Here is a 27060-nt window from a genome sequence, read left to right as displayed (position 1 = left end):
CCTCAGATTTCCTTTAGGGGGTCTCTTTCTTTAGAGTATTGGAACCTATAGTAATATGTACGATATTACCCTCTTTTCTTTTTTCTCTTCTTTTTTTTTATTTATTTTTTTTTTACGATGCCATTGCATCTATTTATTTATTTACAAACCCTTTTACATTAAACAATAATTTCTAGATCCCTGATCAACAACTTATGTGAGGTATAGGAGACTCTTGTATTTATTTAATTATGCATACATGCTTAAACATATAAATAATAAAAAAAGATATGGGTCAAAATTATTGACATCATATAGTTAAGCAATATCAGATGAGCAATAGGCTAAGTGCAAATGTGATACTGATCTTATTCAGTAGTTCAGTAAGAAGATAATATTGTGTTACTTTAGACACAATGCTGTCTGTTTTGCTCAATTTTACCAACGTAACTGTAAAGATAAAGCAGAACTGCCCATGGACTGACTTTTTTTTGCCCCTCGCGCCGGGCTTTGGGCTGATTTTCAAGTCATAGTTCAGACGCAGACCAGGCCTTGGGTCCGTTTTAGGCTTCTCCGTATTTTTATCCATCAATTAGGGATGAAAGAAAAATTGCCGCACTAGTGGAAACAACACGAGACCGTGCTATCACGACTGTCAAGAACTGAACAGTTCTGCGTTCAAATGCACGCAATAGGCTTAAGTTTGCCACAAAGCACCCTCAAAAGTAATTATTAAAAATGTGACAGGGGGAAGTAGTAAGGGGATATGTAAATTATTTAATAATAAACTAATGTTTTCTGAGTCGTAGTCGCAAGGATGAAATTACCGATCCTGACTCACCATCTCCTCAGATGCGCCTTTAGAGAGAAGTGTATCTTTACGGATTATGATTATGATTATAATGAAAGCGTTTTTTTTTTTTTATTTATTTTGTTAAGTAGTAATTTAAAACTTTCTATATATATATATATATATATATATATATATATATATATATTTATCATGTCTGCGAGGCATGTATTTACTGAGTTTCGTTTCATTTTTGAACTCCTGTTAAAGACGAGATGGCAGAAAGCACATCGTGCTTGTTTTATTTTATTTTATAAAAGCACAACGTTTTGTTGATGTTATGAGTGCGCACAAATAATAGTAGACCCTTTGCAGTTACAAATGATTACTCTTACCTTTAAGAGCAAAAATGACGGCATATCCACTGAAAAGAAATGCAAGTAATCGCGCTGGTGCCTCCATGTCCTGCAAAGTGTCTCCTCAAAAACTATTGAATATAGCGCACATTTATTAGGATTAACGTTTACACATTTGTATATGCTTGAACTGTTTTATATCTATAGATTACATTTTATTTTTGATTTGAGAAGGCTAAATTTATCAAACATACAGTAGTAGGCTCACTGTCTGCCAGTGGCCGCATAGTAGTTACTAAAAAATAAAAATAAAAATACTCCAAAACAAACAAAAAATACTCCAAATGTTTTTCTAAATTAACTTAAAAAAAACAAACTGAAATATAATCACTTTGCTATTACCTACAAAACTAAACTATTTTAATAGCTGAAATAGTAGTATAAGCTGTTTTGGGATAAGGGGAATTCATTGCAGTGATTTGCAGTGGTGCTGCACAGACTGATCGGAGTGACTATGAAAATTGTAGATTCACACTGAAGGCATCAAAACTATGAATTAACACATGTGGAATTGTATACATAACAAAAAAGTGTGAAACAACTGAAAATATGTCATATTCTAGGTTCTTCAAAGTAGCCACCTTTTGCTTTGATTACTGCTTTGCACACTCTTGGCATTCTCTTGATGAGCTTCAAGAGGTAGTCACCTGAAATGCTCTTCCAACAGTCTTGAAGGAGTTCCCGAGAGATGCTTAGCACTTGTTGGCCCTTTTGCCTTCTGTCTACGGTCCAGCTCACCCCTAAACCATCTCGATTGGGTTCAGGTCCGGTGACTGTGGAGGCCAGGTCATCTGGCGCAGCACCCCATCACTCTCCTTCTTGGTCAAATAGCCCTTGATGCCTTCAGTGTGACTCTACAATTTTCATAGTCATGAGAATAAAGAAAACTCTTTGAATGAGAAGGTGTGTCCAAACTTTTGGTCTGTACTGTGTGTATGTGTGTGTGTGTGTGTTTTTTAGTATTAATATTTAAATATACATTTATTTAAAAATTTATAAAAGTAATAATAATAATAATGGTTAATATATACTGTATATATAATGGTTATTATTAGTAATAGTATTGTTTTTCTTTAAATATATACATAATTTTCACATAAATATACTGTATATTTGAGTAACAATATTAATACAAATATTTTGTTTTTCATTACCTGTGGAAAACTATTTTGTCTTTTTCTTTTCTATTCACACTACGAATATAAATGTGCTCTTTTATTATTTTCTAAATGTGTCTGTAAGTTTCTTGGAGAATTAAGTCAAGCGTAAGACTAATGAGAGCCACGTGCCTGTGGGCCTAATCACAGTCCGGGTATCATTCCTCAGCCGTCCATCTCCCAGCCCAGAATAAGATCTGTTCCTTCATTAGTCTCCAGCCTATCAAACATGGCCGCCCTCAATAGATGGGCCTGTCTAGCCTTCCCATTGCCCTCATGTTCAGCAGTCTTTGTTATCGCACATCTAATTAGAACTTGATAAAAATATTTCCCTCGAAATCCAGCCATTAAATATAGGTTAAGGAGATTTATGATCAAATATGCTCTTAAAGATCTTTTAATGGGTCTGTGGACTCGTTAAGTTGGTTATTAACGAGCCCCTAATACATAGTGCGATTTAAACTCACAATGAGATTCCGGGGAATGGAGCCATTTCTGATAAGGGGGAAGTGGGCCCCCCAAAGGCTGTTTTGAAAGTGTACCGCCTGCTTTTGTCTCAAAATATATTAAGAGACTCATCTACAGCTGTATGAAGAGTTTATTCTCTGAAACAATGGCCAAATTCCCACACCCATGCTCTCAAAATAAACGCTTATTGTAGTCAGCACGCTATTGTATGTGTTGTCATAATTTATGAACATCCTTTATTCTTTGGTGTCACAGTCATGGGTCATACTGATTTTTTTTTTTTTTTTTTTTTTTTTTTTTTTTTTATCCTATTCAAGATTTTACTGTATAAGAGGCACAAGAGAAGATGGCATATATGAGTTTACAATAAAAAAAGTTTTCTTAAATAATAATAACAAAAATGTACTAAGTTTTTAGAAATGTTCTATTTTTATTCATCCAGTTTTTATACCATTTCATTTTTTTTAATTACATTGTCATTACATGTTGTGTTAAATGCTGTTATTTTTTATTTTATTTTATTTTTCTTATAGTTATAAGCAGCATGCACTTTACAGTTCCTCCAATGTAAATCCAGACATCTTAAGTCAGTCAGGCTCCTGCTTCCTATCCATGTCTACACATTTTCTTCATTCAGGGCTTAGTGTCATACTTCCACTGTTTGTTAGGCCAAACTGCAGCTGTCAAATCTTATGCACATATTCATATCTGAATGACACATCTGAGCTACAGTGTCTACTGAGCCTCATGTCACAACGAACGTAATGCTACGATGATTAACATAATTAATGAGGAATGGCGGTGCGGCATTGGTGGATTGGTTTAAGGAGATGATGAATGGTCCTATGGCTGCACCAGTGGCTGCCAACGAGGCCTCTCATGCTGTCATCCCTCCTGCCTGAGTCCTGGCACACATCATTACTCACCAGGCCGAGGTGCCACTTTACATCGCCCTGCAGCCGCCAACATGGAAAACTTAATAACACTCCCCAGCTTTGAGGGGATCTATTGGGGCTCCGTGCCAGTGATTGTCGACTGTAGAGTGCCAGTGAAACTTAAGTGTAGGTACGGGATGCTAGCTCAACTCAAAGTAGCTCTCAGACGGACTGTAGCGTACAAATACAGGCACCGACCATATCGCGTGACCCTTATGGCACTTTCTTGCCTTAATTTGCTTCTCTTTCTAGTATAGTTCAACATCCCTTTCCAAGTCCGCCCTACCTCCTGCTCCAGCATGGTGAGTTAGCATACCCACAGAACCGCTAATTAAGAGGGGATTTGGTGTAATTGTGCCTTCTGCTGCGGCCCATCCGGCACATGCAATTTAGCGGTGGGTCCATTGCCAGCTCTGCCGCTCATGCGTGCTCTGGAGAAGCCGAGCTCATTTACTTAGAGTCTCAAAACAACTTCAGATCACTATGCTAGTATTACAGTACCGCTAGACCTATCACATGCCAGAGCTAGTACTAATCTCTCTAGTACACTTGATTAATCCCTAGACCACTTATTTTAGGAGGTTTTAACACTTGGTTCAATTGCTTGGTTCAAACCAGAATTTGATTCCACACCCTACCCGTGCTTTCATGTATAAAATGTTTTTGTTTGTTTGTTTGTTTTAATTGTTTATTTAGTGTGTATCCTTGTTTAAATTATGTAGTTGTTTATTTGCTTGTTTTATTTTCTTTGATTTGATTTATTTATTTTATTTTAATGTCTTATTTTGTTTATATTAATTTTTTATTTCACTTTTATTTCACTTTTGTTTTATTTTGTGTGTGTATTTAGCTTTTTTATTTAGTATAATTACTAAATAAATTATATAATTTATATAATTACTCATTTTATATTAGTATAGTATACATATTTTTTATTTATATCTTTTTAATTATTATTATTGTGTCTTATTGTGTTTCTGTTAATTTTGTTTGACTTTTAATTTATTTACTTTTTTGTTTGTTTGTTTTTGTTTTTTTTATTTATTGTTTTACTATATATATATATATATATATATATATATATATATATATATATATATATGTGTGTGTGTGTGTGTGTGTGTGTGTGTGTGTGTTTATATATTATATATATATATATATATATATATATATATATATATATATAGTATTTTATATTACACTACATTAGTATAGTATACGTATTTTTTATTTATATCATTTATTATTATTATTGTGTCTTATTGTGTTTAATTTTGTTTTAATTTTATTTTATTTTATGTTTTACTATATATATATATATATATATATATATATATATATATATATATATATATATGTGTGTGTGTGTGTGTGTGTGTGTGTGTGTGTGTGTGTGTGTGTGTGTTTGTTTGTGTGTGTGTGTGTGTTTATATATTATATATTATATTATAGTTTTTGTTTTGTTTTTTAATGTATCTTCAATAGCTAAATTAGATTGTATTCATACCAACTGTGCACTATATTGCCATTCACTTGAAGCATACTCCAGACCATACCACTTCCCAAATAGACTGGGTTCGCTTTCACATTAAGGACCAGAACCAGACTCTAAAACCTTTAGTGTGAAAGCATGAATTTATTGCTTAGTATTTCTCACTGTGATTATGCACATTTGTGTCGTTACATGGAGAAAAAAATGTATTAGAGATTATTTTTATCTAGAGGTTATGTTTCTTGACCTCTCTTACTGAATGGAATGCGTGATAGCTGCTGGAATTACATTACAACATATCTGAAGTGTGTGCTTAATGCCAGGCATCCGTAGGAGCATTTGGCTCCTCTCTCACTCTGGAAGACAGATAGATCAGTGCCCAGTGGGTGATGCCTACTGGCTCCCGAACCAATACCAGATTTCAAGGGCCACTTGTCAACCAGATGGAAAAATAACAATTCTCAGCTAAATAAACTTAATACATCTTCCCTGCCCCATTTTGTCTGTGGTATCCTCCTCTCACTCTTTAAATTTGTATGTACTTAAAGGTTCACCCAAAATGACTGTCATCAATTATTCAAACTTCATGTCATTCCAAACCTATTGGACGTTTATTACAAAGGATGATTTTTTGATCTAGTTTCCATTATTTTCTTTATAAGCAAACTGAATGTGAACAAGTTTAAAGGAATAGTACACCAAAAAAATGAAAATTCTATCATTAAATACTCAACCACATGTCGTTCCAAACCCATAAGACCTTCGTTCATCTTTGTAACACAAATTAAGATACTTTTGATGAAATCCAAGACCCTACATAGACAGCAACGAAACTGACATGTTCAATGCCCAGAAACGTTGTAAGGACATTGTTAAAATAGTCCATGTGACTCAACCATAATTTTATGAGGCTACAGGAATAATTTTTGTGTGCAATAGACAAATGGAAGATATCTGTGGAAAAGTTAATATTTTTCTCAGAAAAACAAAAAAACAAAACACAAATCTTTTGGAAGTTCTAAAGACTTATACAGGACTATTGTTTTATTTTGTGTCCTTTTTGAACATTGAAACCTCAGACCATATTTGTTATAACAGCATGGAAGAGAGTTTTGGCAGAATGTTTCTTTAAAGCAAAATATAGAATTTTCTCACTTGAATCTTGATAAGGAGAGTGCGATGCACAATGATAGAAAGTAAAGACAAAAAATGAATAAAAGACAAAAATCTGACGAAAGCAGGAGGAATGGCGAGGGCCACGACAGAGTCATTAAAAGGTGCTGAAAATAGCAGAGAGCCATCATCTGTTCTCATAGCACGGGTCAGGAGCGCTGACACTTCCAAAACTCCTCCTGTCAGGGCAGGGGGCCATTTGTATTCTCTCTCATTAGGCAATTTGACTAATGACCAGGCTGGGCTTTGGAGGGGCTCGGGCAGACCTCCTCATCCAGGCTCTGGCTTCACCAGTCAGCAGCCTCTATTGGAATGGCACAGATGGCAAACCCGGGTGACAAAATAAACGACAATATGTCTCTAAGATGTCTTCGGGCGGCGGGCAAAATTTTTCTTTAAAAGCAAGGTTTGTCTCTGTAGGACAGTCTATGTGCTGAGAGAGCTGTTGGGATTTCCCTAAGGTTTAAAGCGTTCCATCCAACCCACCGATCCTTCTGCTCATCCTTTGTATCAGTGAGTCCAATCTGCAGTTCACACCCACTGGGTAACTCTCTCTTCCTATCAGCTTCTCCAGATTTCACATCCACTTGCACTATTGTCCTTTATGCATGACCTGCTGCTGCTGCAGTGACTCTGTTGCTCTCCTGTGGTTTGGCTGGATGTTGTCAGTGTGAGCTGTGGGTGTGAGGAGATTAAATGTGTGTTAGGGGTGAAAAGGTAAAGGGAAGGGAAGGTCTGAATAGCTGTATGAAAAGAACATTAATTACTTATTCAGCCTGGATGTAGGATAATATAGAATGTAGTAAAATGATAGGTTTAGCATGTGATATTTAAACCCAAAACCTGTACCAGTAACCCCATTAAAGATTTGTGTGTATGTGGGTGTGGGTGGGTGTGATATATGATTTATGTAATCATTTTATATAATGATTTATATTTTGGTATATACTATTTTTAAGACAGCACATTTTGGAAAGAATTCTACAATTATTTTAGAAGTATTATTGTATTAATATATTTTTTTTATAATTTAATATAAATTGTTATCTTTATTTTAATATATTACATATTTTTATGTAGTTTGTTTTTCTTTTGTTTTTCTTTGTATATATATATATATATATATATATATATATATATATATATATATATATATATATATATATATATATATATATATATTTTTTTTTTTTTTTTTTTATATTTTTTTTTATTGTTGTTTTAATTAGATTTTTAGCTACATATCTTAACTGGGAGTTGTAATATTTTGTTATTTATTTAAAGTATAAAAAATGAGGGGATTAAGTGTTTATTTTTTATTTTCTCTTTTTTTTTAAAAAAGTGTCTTTTGCCCAGCAAGGCTTTCTTTATTTGATCAACAACTACAACAAAAAAAAATGTTTATATATATATATATATATATATATATATATATATATATATATATATATATATATATATATATATATATATACCGTATTCTCCGGACTATAAGTCACACTTTTTTCATAGTTTGGCTGGTCCTGAGACTTGTAGTCAGGTGCTACTTATTTATCAAAATAAATGTTTACATGAACCAAGAGAAATTAACTAACAAGAACCAAGAGAAAACATTACCGTCTACAGCCGCCAGAGGGCGCTTTTTGCTTCTCAGTTCTCCTGTAGTCTACCACTGAGAACATAGAGTGCCCTCTCGCGGCTGTAGACGGTAATGTTTTCTTTTGGTTCTAAATAAATGCGACTTATAGTCCAGTGCGACTTATATATGATTTTTTCTTCATCATGACGTATTTTTGACTGATGCGACTTACTTAGGTGCGACTTATAGTCCGAAAACTACACTACATATGTGTGTGTGTGTGTGTGTGTATATATATATATATAATTTTTTATGAGAATATATATATATATATTAGGGGTGTAACGGTTCACAAAATTCACGGTTCGGTTCGATATGATACACTGATGTCACGGTTCGGTTCGGTTCGGTTCGATACGTTTTAGATACAGCAAAATGTAAAAACATCTCAACTTTTCAGAATGCCGCAAGCGCACCGCGGGTCATGTGACAAGAACCAACCAATCAGCTTCATCCTTTCCCGTAACAACGTTGAGAGCTCAGCCAAGATGAAGGATCAGCTGATCATAGTTGTATATGGATTGCAATTTTGAAATAAATTTAGTAGCAGAGCTACTGCAAGCGATTTTTAGAGCTGCAAATCCATTTATCCTTCGCTGAAATTTCCGCGTCTCATGGAGAGAGCACGTCATTGTTGCTTAGCAAAGACAGACGCCTCATGAGCGCTTCTGCCCGAGCGCTTTGGAAAGGAGGAGAAAGACGCGCTTAGCGTTTTCCATGCGTTTTTAGGCACGATATGTGAACCTAAGGCGCTCGCTCACTCAGCACGCGCTGAAGGCTCGTTGCAAAATGTCGAATGCATTTAACAGACCAGAAATATAAGATCCTAAAATAACCAACAGGTCTGGTGTTTGGGTTGGATTCCCTGTAAGCTATAGTGTCTAAATGCTGCAGGGATAGTTTGCTGCGTGCATGTTTCTCCTTTTTTTTCGTCTTTTCCCAGATAGTACTGACGCATATATCCCAGATATTCCCGCTGGTGTTTTTTTTTTTTTTTTTTTTGTATTCCCGCTGGTGTACCCTGTCATGTTGCAGATGCGACATACCGTTGTTTTTTTATCCACCACTCTCTTGCCATCACCATTATAGCTTAAAGGGAATCCAAAGTGCACCCAAACACCAGACCTGTTGGTTATTGGAGGATCTTCTCATTTCTAGTCTGTTAAACGCATTGGCTATTTTGCAACGAGCCTTCAGCGCGTACTGAGTGAGCGAGCGCCTGCTGAGTAGCCTAACATAAACATATAAGATGGTGTTTTTTTCTTCTTCGGGAGTGTCAGGGGCGTTGCCTGTTACGTTGTTTGGGTTATTGGGCTACCTTGTTGAACGCATATCATTATATTTCTCTCTCTCTTTTTTTTTTTTTTTTTTTTCAAATATAATTAAATACTCCAACGAACCGTTCGGTATACATAATGCGTACCGCGTACCGAACCGAAAGCGTCGTACCGAACGGTTCAATACGAATACGCGTATCGTTACACCCCTAATATATATATATATATATATATATATATATATATATATATATATATATATATATATATATATATATATATATATATATATATATATATATATATATATATATATATATATATATATATTCTCATCCATGGGGAAGTCGTGGCCTAGTGGTTAGAGAGTTTGACTCCTAACCTTAGGGTTGTGGGTTTGAGTCTCGGGCTGGCAATACCATGACTTAGGTGCCCTTGAGCAATGCACCGAACCCCCAACTGCTCCCCATAAATGGCTGCCCACTGCTGTGTGTGTGTGCACTTTGTACGGGTTAAATGCAGAGCACGAATTCTGAGTATTGGTCACCATACTTGGCTGAATGTCACTTCACACACACTTCTTCAGTGTCACATGATCACATGATATGATGAGTAATCAATATGTTTACTTTGGTACTTGAAAAACATTTATGATTATTAATAATAATTTTGAAAACAGTTATGCATTTTAGGGTCTTTTCCTCTCTCCATCAAACTTCATATTTTGCCATATTATTTCACTGAAATCCAAAGAACAACTTAAATGAAATACAAGTTTGCTACTTTGAACTGTTACAAGCTGTCTGTTGTTTTTTTCTGTGTCGCCTAAAGAATTATTTCAAATTCGCAGAATTTCTCTTTCTCACCATTTTTTTCCCCCTCTTCTTCCTCTGGGGAAGAAATTATTTTTTTTTGTTTCATGAACTGTGCTGTACTGGCTGACCGAATCCTCCATCTGTCAGTCTTTTAACATTAGCCTACGTATAAATCTGATGTGCGTGTGTGTGTGTGCCGGTGTGGCGAGGGTGGCTGGCGGAAGTCCTGTGTGACAGTGCATCCAACAATGGAAGTGTGAAGGATTAGAGCTCATAGCAGCATGTAAGGGAAGTCTTCTCTGCCTGCAGCAGCCATCCGTCAGGGCTCGGGGGCTGTGGGGATGACAATGGCAAAATTTTTCACAATACCTGACACAGCTATTAATAAGGCAATGATCCTCATAGCCACACTCATACTCACTTCAGCACACCCTCATCATTCACTCACTCTAACCGATCCCAGCGCTGGACTCAACGCTCTAATCAGCAATTAATGTCATGACAGTGCCTGTGTACCAGGTCTAACCGCATGTCAAGTATTGGCAGACTGAAAATCCCTATTGTAGTATTTGTTTTGAATAAGCAGATATCATACAACGTTGAACTGCTAATCTGTGTCCATCAACCTTGTAAAGATCGATGTGCTCTTTTGTACTTACTAGGGGTTTTGGTCACAGTCGGATCCTGTTGCTCAACTTTTTAGAGAGCATTGTGTAATGGGGCTGGCAAATCAAGATCATGGGTTTGATTCCATTCAAATATATATATATAAATAGAGAGAGATGAATAGTGATTAATAGCATCCAATGTAATATAAATTATGTGTTTACATAATATATGTGCATGTACTGTGTATATTTATATTAGGGCTGGGCAAGTTAACGTGTTATTATCGCGTTAAAGTATTAATTGATTAACGCAGACAATTATTTATATATTATATTCTCAGCAGCTTTACAAGAAAATTCACATTTTGCTATAAAGCAGCTCTAACAAGTCAGTGTCATTCTAGTGACACTAGTGAATATGACAATTTTTTTGTATTATTCCTTACCTCCATGTATTTAAATAAAGGGGCTCACTATAGCTTTATTGCTCAGTCAGCTTGGTTCTGGTTTTTGTTACTCATAAATTTGAGACATGCAGATTGTGATAAGAATGTAATAAGGGTTGGACATCAACAACACATAAATACCAGAATAAAACATGAGTTATGTTACGCATTTTAATGGTTGCATTTTTGTTTGTACTTTTCAAATTAAAGCTGCAGTAGGTAACTTTTGTAAAACTATATATTTTACATATTTGTTAATCCTGTCATTATGTCCTGACAGTAGAATATGAGACAGATAATCTGTGAAAAAATCAAGCTCCTCTGGCTCCTCCCAGTGGTCCTATTGCCATTTGTAGAAATTCATCCGCTCCCGGTAAGAAACAACCAATCAGAGCTGCGGTCCGTAACTTTGTTTGTGTTCAAAATGTAGAAAAATGTATATAATAAGTGAGTACACCATGAATCCATTTTCCAAACCATGTTTTTAGCTTGTCCTGAATCACTAGGGTGCACCTATAATAAGTGTTTATATTCAGACTATTTTAGATTGTTTCGGGGGTACCGCGGCGGAGTAACCCAGTACCTTTGTGATTCTTCATAGACATAAACAGAGAGAAGTAGTTCCGGCTACGATGTTCTTCCGCAAGACGCAATCAGTTCTGTTTATTAACCGCTAGAGCGTCAAAAGTTACCTACCGCAGCTTTAATGAGAAAAAAATAATTTGCATAATTTAGTATAAGGGCACTGTGCTCACATTTAATTGTGCATTAAATAACAAATAAAAAAATACATTACAGCTTGCGCCTTATATTGTGATCTGGAATTGCATAATATATTTTAGTACATGGATTTGAGTACATGAAGTTCTTAAATGTAATGCATACATACATGTATGCACAGTTTTTTTTTTTGTTTTTTTTTTTTTTTGGTAATCTCATGACCTAAATGACAACAAAACTATGTTGTATGCTCATAGTTACTTTCGCACTTATTTATCATGACACAGTCAGAGCGTGTGCCACACAGTTGAAGAATGTGTGCTGTGAGCACAGTAAGATGGTTGACAGGACAGGAAAGTTTGTTTTACTGACATTCAGCCTAACAACATCTCGTCATACTGCAGTTCACTGTTGTTCTACTAAAGCTCATTTGGCTGCTGTACCTTTTCCATGCTCATTTGACTCGAAGCTGAAGTAAGCGTCTGACAAAGTCTCCCAATTGATGTGGATGCAAAGAAATATGCTGGTTCCGCATCTTAATAAATGCATTTCTTGTCAATAAAAAGGAGACAAGAACTGCAGTTTTGAGCAGGGTGACCACCCCCTGGCCCCGCCCCTGCAGTCATACAGTATACTGTATATAGAGTTTATGTGCATATGCATGTACAGTATGTGCAAGTGCTATGACAATCTCCTGTGCTCCTCTGCAGTCAGAACAAACAAAAGATACACAAGAGTAGTGTTTTACATTTTTCTCATCTGTGTGTAAATTGGTGTGTATATGGCTAATTATGTAGAGTTATGCAAAAAGTTCTACCATTCTTAGAAGAGGTAAAAAAGTTTGCAAAGAAGTGTTTGCTTTTGAGAGATGTGTGTGACGTTCTGTATGTTGTGTTTGCATTTTGTGGTTTTGTATGTAGAGTTTTGAGAAATGGAGGCATAGTTTCAAAAACTGTGTATGCTTTTTCTAAAAAATGTAATATGACTAGTGACCAATATTATTTTTCCAGCCTTAAACATGAGCTCTTTTCCAGCCAGAATTGTTTGTCATTTATGAGACAGCGCGTCCTTCCTATTTTCTGTGAAACCAATGGTTCTCTGTGACTAATAATATACAAGTGAATGGGTGTCGTCACTTTTAGAGTAAAAAAAAAAAAAAAAATAAACAGATTAAGGAAACATAAAATTAATTGTTCACAGCTCCAGGCAATATCTTATAAAGGTCTTATGGAGCGAAACAATCTGTGCAAGAAAATGGATATTATTTAAAACTAAGGGTTGGGAATCGAAAACAATTCCAATTTCAGAATCAGATATTTAATAGGGTTGAGCCGATAGACCGATAGACGATTCCATTGTCTATCGCAGATTTAACATTGTGATGATGTGCTGACACAAAGTTAAAGTGAGTAAGTAAGTGAGTGATACCTCTTTGTTTTGGATGTTGGTTTGCAGTGAGTTCACAGTTTTAACGTAATTTTGCTTTAGCTTAAGTTATTTCCAAGATCTGAGGTAAAATATCTATTGTTGCTTTCACTATGGCCATAAAGATCACGCAAAATAATATTCAAACTCACATTAGACACTTGTAACATTGAATAAAGCACATAATTATTATTATCAAGATTATCACTGTCATATTTTGTAAGTTTTTTCCTGCCATGATGTTGCAGAAAATAAAAACCATTTTTTAAATAGAATTCTGTGTCGCTTATTGTCACATGGAAAATATAAGTTTTTGTCGGGTCGTATCTGGTTGGGACACACAGTTTTACAGTTTGATCTCCTCTCAAAAAATCTAAATATAAAAATATTAATGCTGAAAGACTTAATTATTGAATCTGCAGTTATGGAAAGTGGAGAGGAGAGATCCAGTCTGGAGATAAGCAGGAATAGTTAATTTGCACAGCAGATATGGAGATCCAGAATTTTTTTTGATTATTTTAACAAAAGCAACAATAATATAATAATTGTAATAATAATAATATATTACCACACATTTTACAAGATTAGATGTTTAAGCGATGCTCAGAATCTGCAAATAATTTGCCATGATCTTCGATTATCTTTCCTAACTCTGTTTAAGTGTAAGTGAAATTTTAAGTACTGTAATGAAACTGGCAACCGTTTCATGTTATTTGTTTTCCATGCCTTTCTGAATACGGATTCATGCTTCAGGCATTCATTCTAGAGATTCGTTCACAAATGCTGATTCATCCAGTAATGAAACAAGTAAATTTTTGTCATGTGAGTCATTGAATCATTCATTCATAAATTGCATGTGATTTTGTTTAGTTGTCTAATGTTTTTCTTCAGAATCTTGCGAGAATCAGAGTCTCCATTAAAAAAACTAACTCAGTTTTTCCAGAATCATGCTGCTCTTTAATGAGTTCAGTTTTTATGTGGCATGCTGATTTTTGTTTATGGTATTTAGCTGCAACTAAATGCTTTGCAATAATGGGACACAGAATAAATATGTTTGATGTTTTAATCACATTGGAAACTGGGAATCGAAAAGAATCTGAATCGATAAGCAGAATTGGAATCGGAATCGCAATTGATATAATTCAAACGATACCCAACCCTATTTAAAACATTATTACTTGTACTACATAGCCTCTTAAAGTGATGGCACCTGTTGACTTGCATATGAACCACCAGGGCCAATGGATTCAGCTAAAAATTATCTTTAATGTTCTGCTGAAGAAAGTAAGCCACCTTCATTTTAGATGGGTAAATTAACCTCAAAATTAAAATTTTTGGGTGAACTATTCCTTTAACAAAGAAAAAAAAAAAATTCTTCTTCCATTTGATAAGATGCTTAAAGCTGCAGTAGGTAACTTTTGACGCTCTAGCGGTTAATAAACAGGGCCCGGTTTCCCTATAATGCTCACTCTTAGCGTGCTAAGAAGACCTTGAAAGATATATCTTACCAAAGTTGTTTATGTTCCTAAGTGTGTTCCCCAAAGTGTCCCTTAGGAAGCTCTTAGCACGCTGCCTCTTACGTCCAACGTTACAAGAGCGCTGTCCAAAGTGAGGGTGCTGAATTAGTTGGCATCGATTGCTCATGAATTGATTTTCCACTTCACGCGATGGTGCAATACAGCGTTAAGAAAGACAACACGTTCTATGCAAATGAAACATTCCTCAAATTATTACAGTAACATTTATTTCAGTAAAAATATAGACTATAAATTAAATTATCAAATGGTCAGTAATATGTTCACACCATATGTTCTGAGGGATAGACGAACCGGGTATCCCACGCTAATCATCCATCCCGTTATTGTGCCACTCGTACCACTTCTTGACATGGATTTAACGACTAAAAATTATATAATACACTTTTATATTAATGGTAAGGTACTTTACAATCAGAATTGATTGGCAAGCAGCTGCAGTTATTTATGTTTAATGCGGTATTGATTGCAATTGGTTTATGTTTTTAATAAAAAGCAACCTATCTACAATGAACAGAGAGAGAGAGAGTTAGATGCAGAATATGCTGGGGAAGCAATGTAAAAAAGGGCACCAAGCCTCTCGTCAGAGGAAGTTCGGAGATCACACCCCTATGGTCCACTATAACCTGCACGTTTATGGCCGCGTAACCCTTTCGCGATAAGTAGCCTACGCCTGATCAATCACTGATGGATTGGCGATTGGGATGAGTGTGCCATCCACCAGGATGTAATCCCCAGCATGGCGCAGAAGGGCGTTGGTGACAGTATGGACGCACCTCCACACCGAGGTCTTGATTAGACCGTAGCCCTCTCCCACGACCTCAATGAATCTCTCTGTAGCAAAAAAAAAAAAAAAAAAAAAGAAAGAAAGAAAGAAAGAAAGAAAGAAAGAAAAAAAAAGTAGCGCTGGGCTTCAGAGTTTAAAGCAAAATTCCGCCATGTTTGCCTGGCAAGCGCAGGTCTGAGAAGGTCCAGCAGCTCCATAATGAGCTGTCTTGGGAGGCGATTTTTTTTTTAATATAGCCACGTCAGGAAAAATGTCAAAAGGGCTTAAGTTTTGCCGAATAAAAAAACTGACATGGACTAAATGGCTCCGCCTCCGGCTCCGTCTTTGATTCAATACAAGGACACGTTGGATCGCTGCTATAGTTGGACGCTTACTGGATACAACCATGATTACCCATTTATAGATCTTAGCCATTTAGAGCCAAATATTTAGCCAGAAAAAAATTGATTGCCAATTCGCTTTATTTACATTACGAAAAAGCCTTAGCTAATTACCACCATATTAGTTCTGATACCACATAAAGTCAACTTCATAAATAGGCTTGTATCCATTGCGAACATAATTTATTATGAGTCTTAAAATATAACATAAAATCATTGTTGAGCCACAACATTGTCAACATACCATAGTTTGACTTGCACTTCGCTGTACTTTCTAAAGACTGCTGTACAGTAGCGTCTTGAGCTCAAATAACGCTAAGAGAGAGCTCACGAATGGTCCAGACCAACCTTACGAAAGTATGACTTACAGAAGATATACTTAGCGTACGAACGTGTCGGGAATCGTGCCACAAGGTTAAGAGAGAGGTTAAGGAATAGGTTACGAACTACTTAGCGATAAGAACGTTTTGGGGAACCGGGCCCTGAACTGCTTGCGTCTTGTGGAAGAACATCGTAGCCGGAACAACTTCTCTCTGTTTATGTCTATGAAGAATCACAAAGGTACTGGGTTACTCCGCCGCGGTACCCCTGAAGCAATCTAAAATAGTCTGAATATAAACACTTATAGGTGCACCCTAGTGATTCAGGACAAGCTAAAAACACGGTTTGGAAAATGGATTCATGGTGTACTCGCTTATTATATACATTTTTCTAAATTTTGAACACAAAGTTACGGACCGCAGCTCTGATTGGTTGTTTCTTACCGGGAGCGGATGACTTTCTGCAAATGGCAATAGGACCACTGGGAGGAGCCAGAGGAGCTTGATTTTTTTCACAGATTATCTCATATTCTACTGTCAGGACATAATGACAGGTTTAACAAATATGTAAAAAATATATAGTTTTACAAAAGTTACCTAGTGCAGCTTTAAGTCTGTTTCTATACATGCTGACTATTCACAATAAAATTATTGGTTGCATTTTATTGTTTGCATTCAGCATGTTTCTTTTTTTTTTTTTCTTGTTGTCTTTGACCAGCAAAACATTTTTGGGATGCGAGCCACCAGTTCAAGCACCAACCCCTGTTTTAAATGCTTTACAACTGTTCGGAGCACAAAGACTCAGTGTTCCATAATGTGATCTCACCCAACAATTTGCATTTACTATATAGGTGTATATTTCCTTAACACTGGCATTTTGGTGCATTTGTACCAACAGACCATTTAAGCTGCTTCCATAATCTCAGTTATGTGCTTCCAGAGGAGTGTATATATCAGGCTGCCTGTGGTCTAACCTATTTGAGCTGAATCTGCCAGGCGCCATACTTTACCTTTACGACTTCAGTCCAGGCAACAGCAGTCTGGACAAACATTACCTCAACACTCCTCCCCATGACCCCAAACTCACATCTATTTTTCTCTCCTCACAATCGCCCCCAAATCTTCCCATCAGGCCATGAGTGTGTGAAAAAAGTGTCTGCATGTATGTGTGTGTTAGTCTGGGACACCCAGTATGAATGGCAGGCGAATACTAAGCTCAATCTGATTGAAAAGGCAATGCTTGAACAATAAAAGAGAACGCTCTGGCCTTCAAGTCCCACTTTCATCCATTTGATGCTTGCCGATTCATCAGCCTTGCTCTCTTACCTCATGCTGGTGTTCAGTGATGCTTTAGCACATGTTTATTCACTTGTTTTTATGGACCGAAACAAGTCGTTATCATCCTCTTTTCAATTACCCGAGCCCTGCTGGTGAAATGACCTCTTGAAGCTCTTTGTTGTTCAATAGTCCATTCTAGAGCCGAGTGATACGTTCCCTGAGGCCTGTCTAATGGCCGTGAAGGTAGTATCCAAAATGGTGTTAAAAAATATTCATAGGGAAGCCCAAAGAAGCTGTTTGAGTCGATTGTTAATGCATGCAGTGGTTTAGCCTTGTACTGAATATCATTCTCGTAGAATAAGTCAGCTTTAAGATGTAAGGGATGATACCATGCTAATACAATGTTTTTATTTTTGTTTTTCCCGAAGTACCACATAAAGTGAGATACGATATACAATATAACTTTATTATCCGGCGAAGTGTGATTTTTGTCTTGCATTACAGCAAATTCATTTACAATTACAAAACATTATCACATGGGCAAAAGACCAACAAGACTTTCACAGACACAATAAAAAAGCCTTTTCAAAAAGCAGATTGCTAAACTTGTTGTTAAATCTAAAAAAAAAATATATATATATATATATATATATTTATATATATATATCTTTTTTTTCTTTTTTTTTTACTTTAGAAGCAATATACGAGGTCATTTTTCAGAAATGTAAATAAAAAAATCTAAAATAAATCAAAAGTTAATAATCAAATAGTCTGGGTCCTGTTTAATTTTGTTTTTTTAGAGATTTATTTAGTAGTGTACCTTTTTTATTTTTATTCTAATATAAATTATGCCAAACTTATTTCCTCACAGATTTCATTCTTTAAATAAGGTGTTGAGGTGTGTAAGTATATCACCTTGACATTTTGAGTTTATTTTTACGAAATCAAAAACATGCCAATTGTTTTGTAACTAATTTTATTTATAACTACATTTAATTGTCTTTTTGAATACGTAAAAAAAAAAAAAAAAATTACAACATTGACTCAAATACTTTAGTGTGAATCATGCAGTACCAACCTCTATAAAAGAAGAGCTCTTTATGTGCAGAGCTCACGATTGGGTGACAGTGTCAACATTTATACCGTGTTCACCTTTTTCCCCAAGACATCTTGTATGTTCAAATATTAATTAAGTATACTGGACACCCTGTGCAAGAGTTAAGGACAAAGAAGTATTCAGCTTTTGCCAAGGTAATGAAACCGTATGACAGTTTAAGATATTCTTTCCTCCTTCAGTCGCGAACGTTACACCGTCGACCTCCAGGTAACTTACGAGAAGAGGTCCTCCGGTTTCCATTCCAGCAGATCCCATGCGCGGTTGCTAATGTATAGCGCTGCTGTTAGATGCCATACTCAACATGTTTTCCATGAGCAAAGTTGGGCACTTTCTGATTTTTTTGGGGTGGGGATGGACATTTTTCTTCAGTTCAGTCAATGGGAGCTATTGTGTGCTCGTGTCACCCTGTGTTAATTTGGGCTCTAATGTATTTGATAAACAAAGGGGCGCTCTTTAGCCTGACAGTCGTGACACCCTGATTCTTGCGTGGGCGCCGTGTGGCGCAGGGTTACGCCGTTAATAACCCACTGGCAGCCATCAAAGGCGCTTTAACCATGATCATTATGATAAAGGGCATACACTTAATTACAGGCCTGCTTAATTATAGCTCTGTTGAAGCTCGTTTGTTTGGTAGAATGCTAATTATACCACCGCACTCTTGGCAAGTCCTCTTTCAATCCACCTCTCTCTTTCTTTCTCGCTCTCGCTTTCTCTCAGAGAGCCGAACACTCTGGCTCATTTTCATGCAAATTGATATCCGGCGAATGTTTTGTCTCTCTCTTTCCCCTTTTTCTTTCGACGTGTGCGAGTGGGGCTTTGTTTTTGGAGTCGAACGTCTCCCTGACAAGACAGGATCAGGAATAATCAAGAGTAATTAACAGGGAGAGAGGGAGGAGAGCGGGTGGGTGGGGGTGGGGGTGGAGGGGCTCAAATACAGTGGAGGATAAAAAAGGCTTTCATCTCGCTTTGTCTGAGTGAATTTCCGAGGGGATTCGGGAACTTTCAGTGTTCTGCCGTTTTCGACCATTAGATTAAGTCAAATGCATTTTCACAACATAGAGAGCAGTGCTCAATATTGAAGGTGTTTGTTTGAAATATTTCAATATTTATTGTATTTTATTATGCTGATCTCTGATTGGTCAGTAGTGGAGTTGTCAAATATTCTTAATGATTTGATCATTGTTCCTGGCAGTCAGTTTCCTGCACTGTACTAGTTTCTTGTCTCTCTTTAAAAAAAAAAAAAAAATCAGTTCAAATGTTTTGTGTCCATTTATCAACATTTTGATTTAATATGCAGTTAGGAAGTGTTTTTTGTTTGTTTGTTTGTTTGTTTGTTTGTTTTGTTTTGTTTTTTATACACCCCTTCAGGATATGGCTTTATATTCAGAGCACCCTGTTGAGGTTTCTTTTTTTTTTCTGTGATCACTTCTATATTCTATAGGATTGTTCCTGTAGCTCAACTGGTAGAGCAATGCGTTAGCAAGCGCAAGGTTGGGGGTTCGATTCCCCAGGAACACATGATATGTAAAAAATTATAGCCTGAATGCACTGTAAGTCACTTTGGATAAAAGCGTCTGCTAAATGCATAAATTTAAATTTAATATTCACTTATATTTTTTTCTTTCCCTTTCCAGCTATGGATGATATCCCCTTTATGATCTACAAAAAATCTACTTCCACATTCAGAGATGAAGTAAGTGCTTCTTTAAAAAATAAAAGAATAATAATAATAATAATAATAATAATAATAATAGTTGTTGTTGTTGTTGTTTAATAACAAGTTAACCCTTTAACTTTAGGTTCTATTAGTTAACTAGTTAATGTTGCATAGACTATGTATTAGATAACATTTATTAAAATAATATGTAAAACATAACTTAGATTAAATATTTAATTTTTATAATTTATTAAAATAATAATAATTATTCTTATCATTATTGTCATTGTTATTTAATAATTAGTTAACCCTACAATATCAGAGGTAGGGAGGAATCTTTTTTTTTTTTTTTTTTTTTTTTTTTTAAGTGGCAACAATTTATCACATTTTTTAATAATTGCAAATCTTAAATGTGGATTGAGTGGAGGTATATACCTCTTATTTTATTATTATTATGAATTGTTTCTTGATTATGCTATATATATATATATATATATATATATTGATAGTTTGTGTTAACTCGGGTCCATTAAATATTATTAATAGATAAATGTTTAATTTTAATCATGTACTTTGTAAGGTCAAGAATTAACATCAACCAATATTAGTAGTATCTTTCATTGTTAGTTCATTAACTAATAAACCTTATGTTAACAAATGGAATATTATTGTACAGTGTGTACAATATTGTACTAATAATGACAATAATGTTTTCCCAAACACTTCCCCAATCTTTCATTGGTTGGAAGGACTGATTGCCCCGCCCCATTGGTTGAGCCAGTGTCGAGCTGACTCTGATGCTCAAATAGATCTGTTACTATGCTACTTAATGCAACCAAAGTTTTTCTAGAGCCCCCATCCCGCCAGATGTTGAGCTGTGATGTGGAGTCAGTGCTGCACGAGCCTTCAGCACTACTGTAATGGATCTGCAGCTGATGAATGCATGCAGCCAGGCAGAGCTGGCTCATGGAGGGCCATTTGGCCCCTGTCACAAGAGCTCTGTTCTTATTGTCAGAGAGAGAATAAGAGCGAGAGACAGGATTAAAGAGCTTAAGCATGCTTATTTAACCATGGTCACCTCCATTATGTTTCCTATTTTTTCATGTATTTTTTTTTTCTTTATTTTCAGATAGATTCAGTCCATTTCTTGAACATTATCATCAAATCACCGAAAGAGATTGAAGATGAAGTAAGTTCACATATGCTCAGGTTGACCTAGGTGCTCAGATTAACATACAGAAATTGGTAGAAATTGCACAAACAATTTATAAAATAACAGTTACAAAGTCTTTTTTTAAAGACAGATTCGATTTTTTTTCTTCTAAAACTGTTTTATTTGCAACTTCGAAAAAAATCATTTTTTGTGTACATTTAAGGCTTTTCTATATGTGTTCTCAGTTGTTTGATGCCATGATGACGATTATTATTTAAATGTTTATATATATATATATATATATATATATATATATATATATATATATATATATATACACACACACACGCTGTATAATGTACAATTTTAGGTATATTTTTAAGCTCCAAAAATGGCACGATAGTTATGTCGAGAAAGCAGGAAGCTACAGTGAAGTAACAAAAAGTTGTATTATTGTTGTTCAAATTGTTCGTTATATTAACATTAAGAGTAATAACAGCAATGCAGTAAAAAAATAATGTGCAAAAAGGCAGTAGTGCGAGGCCAGAATTTTTTGTTAAAAACCAAAGAAAATGAACTTGGTGACACACTAGACTGATAATAGCTTTCATTTCATTACAAGTCATTATCGAATATCTGGAATAAATTATGTGAAAACAACAGGATTTTGTTTTATGATGGCAGTTCGTCTTTGTTTAGTTATACATATTTACTATCACGTTGACCCCCCTCCCCATCAACACTTTTCATGGCGCATCTCTCCTCGAAGCAGGCTGTGATTAGAAGCAGCAGACCTAGCACGAGGGGAGGGGGATTCATTAATTACAGCCTAACGCAGGCTCCGCAGATGAAGTAAAGCAGAGATAGTGTAACAGCACTGGGTTTAGTGAGGTGGGCGACAGCACAAGATTAATGGAGAAGCGAGGGCTGACGGCGACGGAGTCGGAGCGCTGCCCTGATAATTAGAATCAGTGTGAGAGCATCCACAGCTATTGTTCTTCAGCCGCATCTTCGACCTGGAATGCAGTTTCCCTGCCACCCTGTCAAAAATGCAAGCCGGGATGCTCTTGCTCTGAATCAGTCACTATTGCTCATGCATTGCTTGTGTATGACCCTATGGCATGAACAAGTTAAATTTTGTAAATTAAAAAAAAAAAAAAAAAAATATATATATATATATATATATATATATATATATATATATATATATATATATATATATATATATATATATATATATAATTAGTTGTTATTTTTTATTATTGTTGTAAACTTTTAATTTATTTTTTTATATATAGAATGTGTGTTTATGTGTAGAGAGAGAAAATTGTTATAATTATTTTTTATGTATTTTTAAATTTAGTATATAAATTATAAAGGCCTTGTGTTGTGCTTATCTAGAGAGAGAGAGAGGGAAAAAAATCAGTTGCATATGCATATAAAGACTGTTGTGCTTATCTAGTGTTACGCTATATAATGTAAATATTAGTTGAGCTTTTTTTGTATATAATTGTGTGTGCGTGTATGTGTGTGTGTGTGTGTGTGCATGTGTGTTTTGATTATAGATATAAATCATATTTTTTATAGTTGTTTTAATACAGATTTTTTTACATTTTCTGTGTCAGTGCTTACCTTGTGTTACACTAAAATAATATATCTATGTAAATATAAATATTTTGTAGAGCTGTTTGTAATTATATACTGTAATTGTTATTATCATAGTAATTAATTTGATCAATATGTAATGAGCATAACACGGATGCTATAATGCAAAGTGTTAGTGAAGTCTTGGTTTTAAGTGAGCGTATAATATAATTCAGTTGCATTTACAGACTGAGAGCTGAATACATATTTCCAGTAGAAATCGGCACGTATTCCTTCATTAGTCTCTGGATGATAACTTCTCTGCTCAGGGCCTTGACGCACATCGTAATTGACTGATTGCTAATTCTATTAAAAACACATTCATTAAAAAGAGGCATTTTGTGACATTAAACATATGCACATGTAATTGCGGAAAAGCGCCGTAATCACAATCAGGTCCGTCGATAAGACTGCTCTCTAACAAGCATCACTTGAGCCATTTTTTTGTTGAAGATGTTGGTTCCAGCAATTACGCATTCTTTTCATTTCCCAAATGATTTGCGAAACTCGTAGAGATTATAATTGCTTTTAGCCACGCATATCTAATTTGTGTCTTTTTAAGTGTTAATTAGTTAGTGATTTGAGCTGACGTCTTTATGTAGTTTGCACAGCTGAAAAAATTTTATTGAAGGGAGGCTAATGATTTGGGGGGTGGGGGGTGTGTGTGCATTTTTTCTGCTACCTAGAAAATATGATAATATAAATATATATGCACAATTATGTGATTCCATGCATGTTTGGAAGTGTGACACTTTAAACCAGACAAGACCAGTCATATGTATTTCTAAAGGATGTGTGTGTGTGTGTGTGTGTGTGTTTGTGTTTGGTCATGTGAGGGAGAAGGAGACTCTGAGAGGACACCCAGAGAGCAGACGGGTAGATATTCAAATGAAGGGGGAATTAATGAAGACAACATGTCACATATTTTCACCTGCTCTGAGCAGGAACAGGAAATGAAGATCTGCTCATCTCGGAGGCTGCCGCCCATGTTCCGCACATCACTGTCCTGTCACGGGCCTGTGTAAAAATAGCAGGCAGTGATACATGCACTCTGTGATAACAGCCCATTCCTTCCCATCCATCATTTACACATGTGCGCGCACACACACACACATACTTGTTTATTTATTACTTAGTCAGGTGCTGTGTGTGACTTTTTATTATAACTAAGCGGCGTGTGACATGTGACATGTTGGTGGAACTTGCAGTTCTGCTGCAGGTAGATGAAGGGGCGAGAGAGAGATTTCTGAAAGGAAGAACAAGGTTGTTGTGTGATCCTCCAGCATCACCTAGTGCTGTGAATCTGCATAACATCTTAAACAGGCGTTTTATAAAGCTTCAAGATGTTAAAAGCAAGATTTTTGTTCTTTTATTTATTTTTGCATATGTGTGCATGCATGTATGTCTGTATATATGTCAAATTCATTTAAACACATTAAATCCATTAACCCTTCATTTCATCGTTTTATTTTATTATTTTTGTTTAAAGAGAAAATGCAGTTTTGTAATGTACTTTTATTGAATATAATTCCAAGTTATCCAATTATTATTATTATTATTATTATTATTATTTAATTTATTTTTTTATTTTTTATTTTTGCTGTAATTATTATTTAGTATTATTCAGAATGTAGCTGATAGAAGCAGGGGTCAGTGATTCAGTAAACTGAGAGAGCATATGATCTTCGTGATTTGTCTATGTTTGTAGTTATCTCATGTTAAAACTTATCAGTGACTTCTTCCTGCAAAGTATTTAGACCTTATTTCAGGTCCTCTAGATGTTCAAATTTTATTAGGTTAGTTGTAAGCTTAAATAAGGGAGCAGTCATGAGATTTGTGTATTGTGGAAAGCAGTTAATTCATGTTTGAATTTACCTTGCGATTTAATGGCTGTGTATCTGGAGATGTACACACGGGGGCGCCATTTAGCAGCATTTACTGGGCAAATACAGAAATAATAATTATATATATATATATATATATATATATATATATATATATATATATATATATATATATATATATATATGAAAATCATTATCATTGTTAATCATTGTCACCATTGTTTACAGTTGAATTACCAAAGTCATCATTCTTTTTTTTTTCTGTTTGTTTTGCAGTACAACTATTGTTTCAACACTGAACACAGCGCTGCTGCCTTCACATGGACTCAGTGACTTTAGAGAGTAGAGATTCACTATTAACACTGGTATAAGCAATCAAACAGTGTAGTGAGAATAACTAACAAATCTAACTGAGAATCCAAAGATCAGGGTATGAACACACTATATCTTTCTTCTTCCTGGTCTTCTTGGGATTTTTTTCTTTTCAGAAAACTTCCCTCCATCCTTGTGCCATATAAAGACTTCACATGATCACATGGATAAAACTCAAGTGGATAAAAACCGCTCGCTTGCATTTTCTTGTTGATTATCTTGTTTCAGCTGAAATGGGTTGAAATGTTTACAATAGGCTATAATTTTACTTAAATTGTTTAAGTTTGACATTTAAAGGACAGTAACAAAACTCAAAATATACATTAATATGAATTGTTATTGAATATAATTTTATTTAGCTTGAGAAAAGTTTATTTTCGTTTTGTTTTTTGTTTTTTTGTTTTTTGTTTTTTTTAATGATTTTTTGAATTTCCCATAAAATAAATCTCTATTCTATTTCTATTCTGTCTTTGTTTTTTGTTCATTATTTTAAAAAAATATGACCCTCTAACAATAGCACTCTCTGTACTGGTTCTTTTCTATCTACTTGTTTTTTATTTTTTTATTTGTTTTTATTTGTAAGTCCGTTTGGATAAAAGTGTCTGCTAAATGACTGCATGTAAAGAAGGGCTTAAATTAAAACTACATGTGGGTGAGTTTTTATTATTATTATTATTATTATTTTTAGCACCCTATTCTCATAAATGTTCAGTAAAAAGTTTTAAAACTAGCCCCAGTTTAATGATCTTTCATCATGTTTTCAGTCTGATCTCTGGTAACTATTGGCACAATTCATTTTTTTTAGAAACTTCCCTTTGCACAACATTACAGCCCATCAAACTTCATTGATTCCATACATATTAGTATGTATGATGAATATGTTAGTATTTTATAAACTAAAACTTAGAGTATAATGTAGTTTTTATTTACCAAAAACCAACTGTCCACGTATCTGGACATCATGCAACAGAGGAATGAGATTGCATAAAGTCTGATTTCTGTAACCTACTAGTTAGATGTTATGAATTGTCTTAAATTGTAATAAACAGACATTTAACAAATATATAAACATCAATAATTATTTAAAATTACATATTATAGCATTTAATGGCAAGTTTACACATATATATGGAGTCAAATTTGCATTGATGAAAATATAACTTGTTACAATCAGCAGTGAATGTTTTCCATGATTTGCCTATATTGTCAATAGGTTTCTACATGTATGTAACTACTGTTATTGTTCCTACAATATGTGTTTTATTGTTATTATATTGTAATATCATCGTTTTTAATAACTGAGCTGATATTAATAGCATAACGTCCCATAAAAAAAAAAAAAAAAAAAAAAATATTCCATATTGTCAACTGTGGCTTTATGTCCCATTTTACGCCTTTGTTGCATGGTGTTCACACACATAGACATTTAAATATTTTTTTTAATAAAACCGAATTTTGTAAAAATGAAAATGGATTTACATTTTAGCATCATATTAAAGTAATAAAAAGAATCATTAAAAAATCTAGATAATGTTTTAAATAAATCATGCATGAAAGGTTTAATGGCTTTTTGCTCTCCTGGATGATTTTTTTCTTATTTGTGACCACAGATAGATTTTTGCTTTTTTTGTTC

At 34.8% G+C, this 27060-nt stretch overlaps 1 protein-coding gene across 1 annotated transcript in view; it reads left to right on the top strand.

Annotated features, from left to right (window-relative positions):
- Positions 1-25616, top strand: part of mvb12bb (multivesicular body subunit 12Bb) — a 68478-nt gene extending 42862 nt beyond the window's left edge. Inside the window, exons 11-13 of the mRNA XM_052564320.1 lie at positions 20392-20450; positions 21544-21603; positions 25332-25616. Coding sequence (XP_052420280.1) covers positions 20392-20450; positions 21544-21603; positions 25332-25388 — 176 coding nt within the window. The 3' untranslated portion in view covers positions 25389-25616. The remainder of the gene's footprint in view (positions 1-20391; positions 20451-21543; positions 21604-25331) is intronic.
- The last annotated feature ends 1444 nt before the right edge of the window (positions 25617-27060 follow it).

This window comes from Carassius gibelio, chromosome B8 (assembly GCF_023724105.1).
Source record: "Carassius gibelio isolate Cgi1373 ecotype wild population from Czech Republic chromosome B8, carGib1.2-hapl.c, whole genome shotgun sequence".
In the NCBI taxonomy this organism is placed as follows: Eukaryota; Metazoa; Chordata; class Actinopteri; order Cypriniformes; family Cyprinidae; genus Carassius; species Carassius gibelio.
Note: the sequence above shows the minus strand (reverse complement) of the source record. Positions and strands in the feature narration are given on the sequence as shown.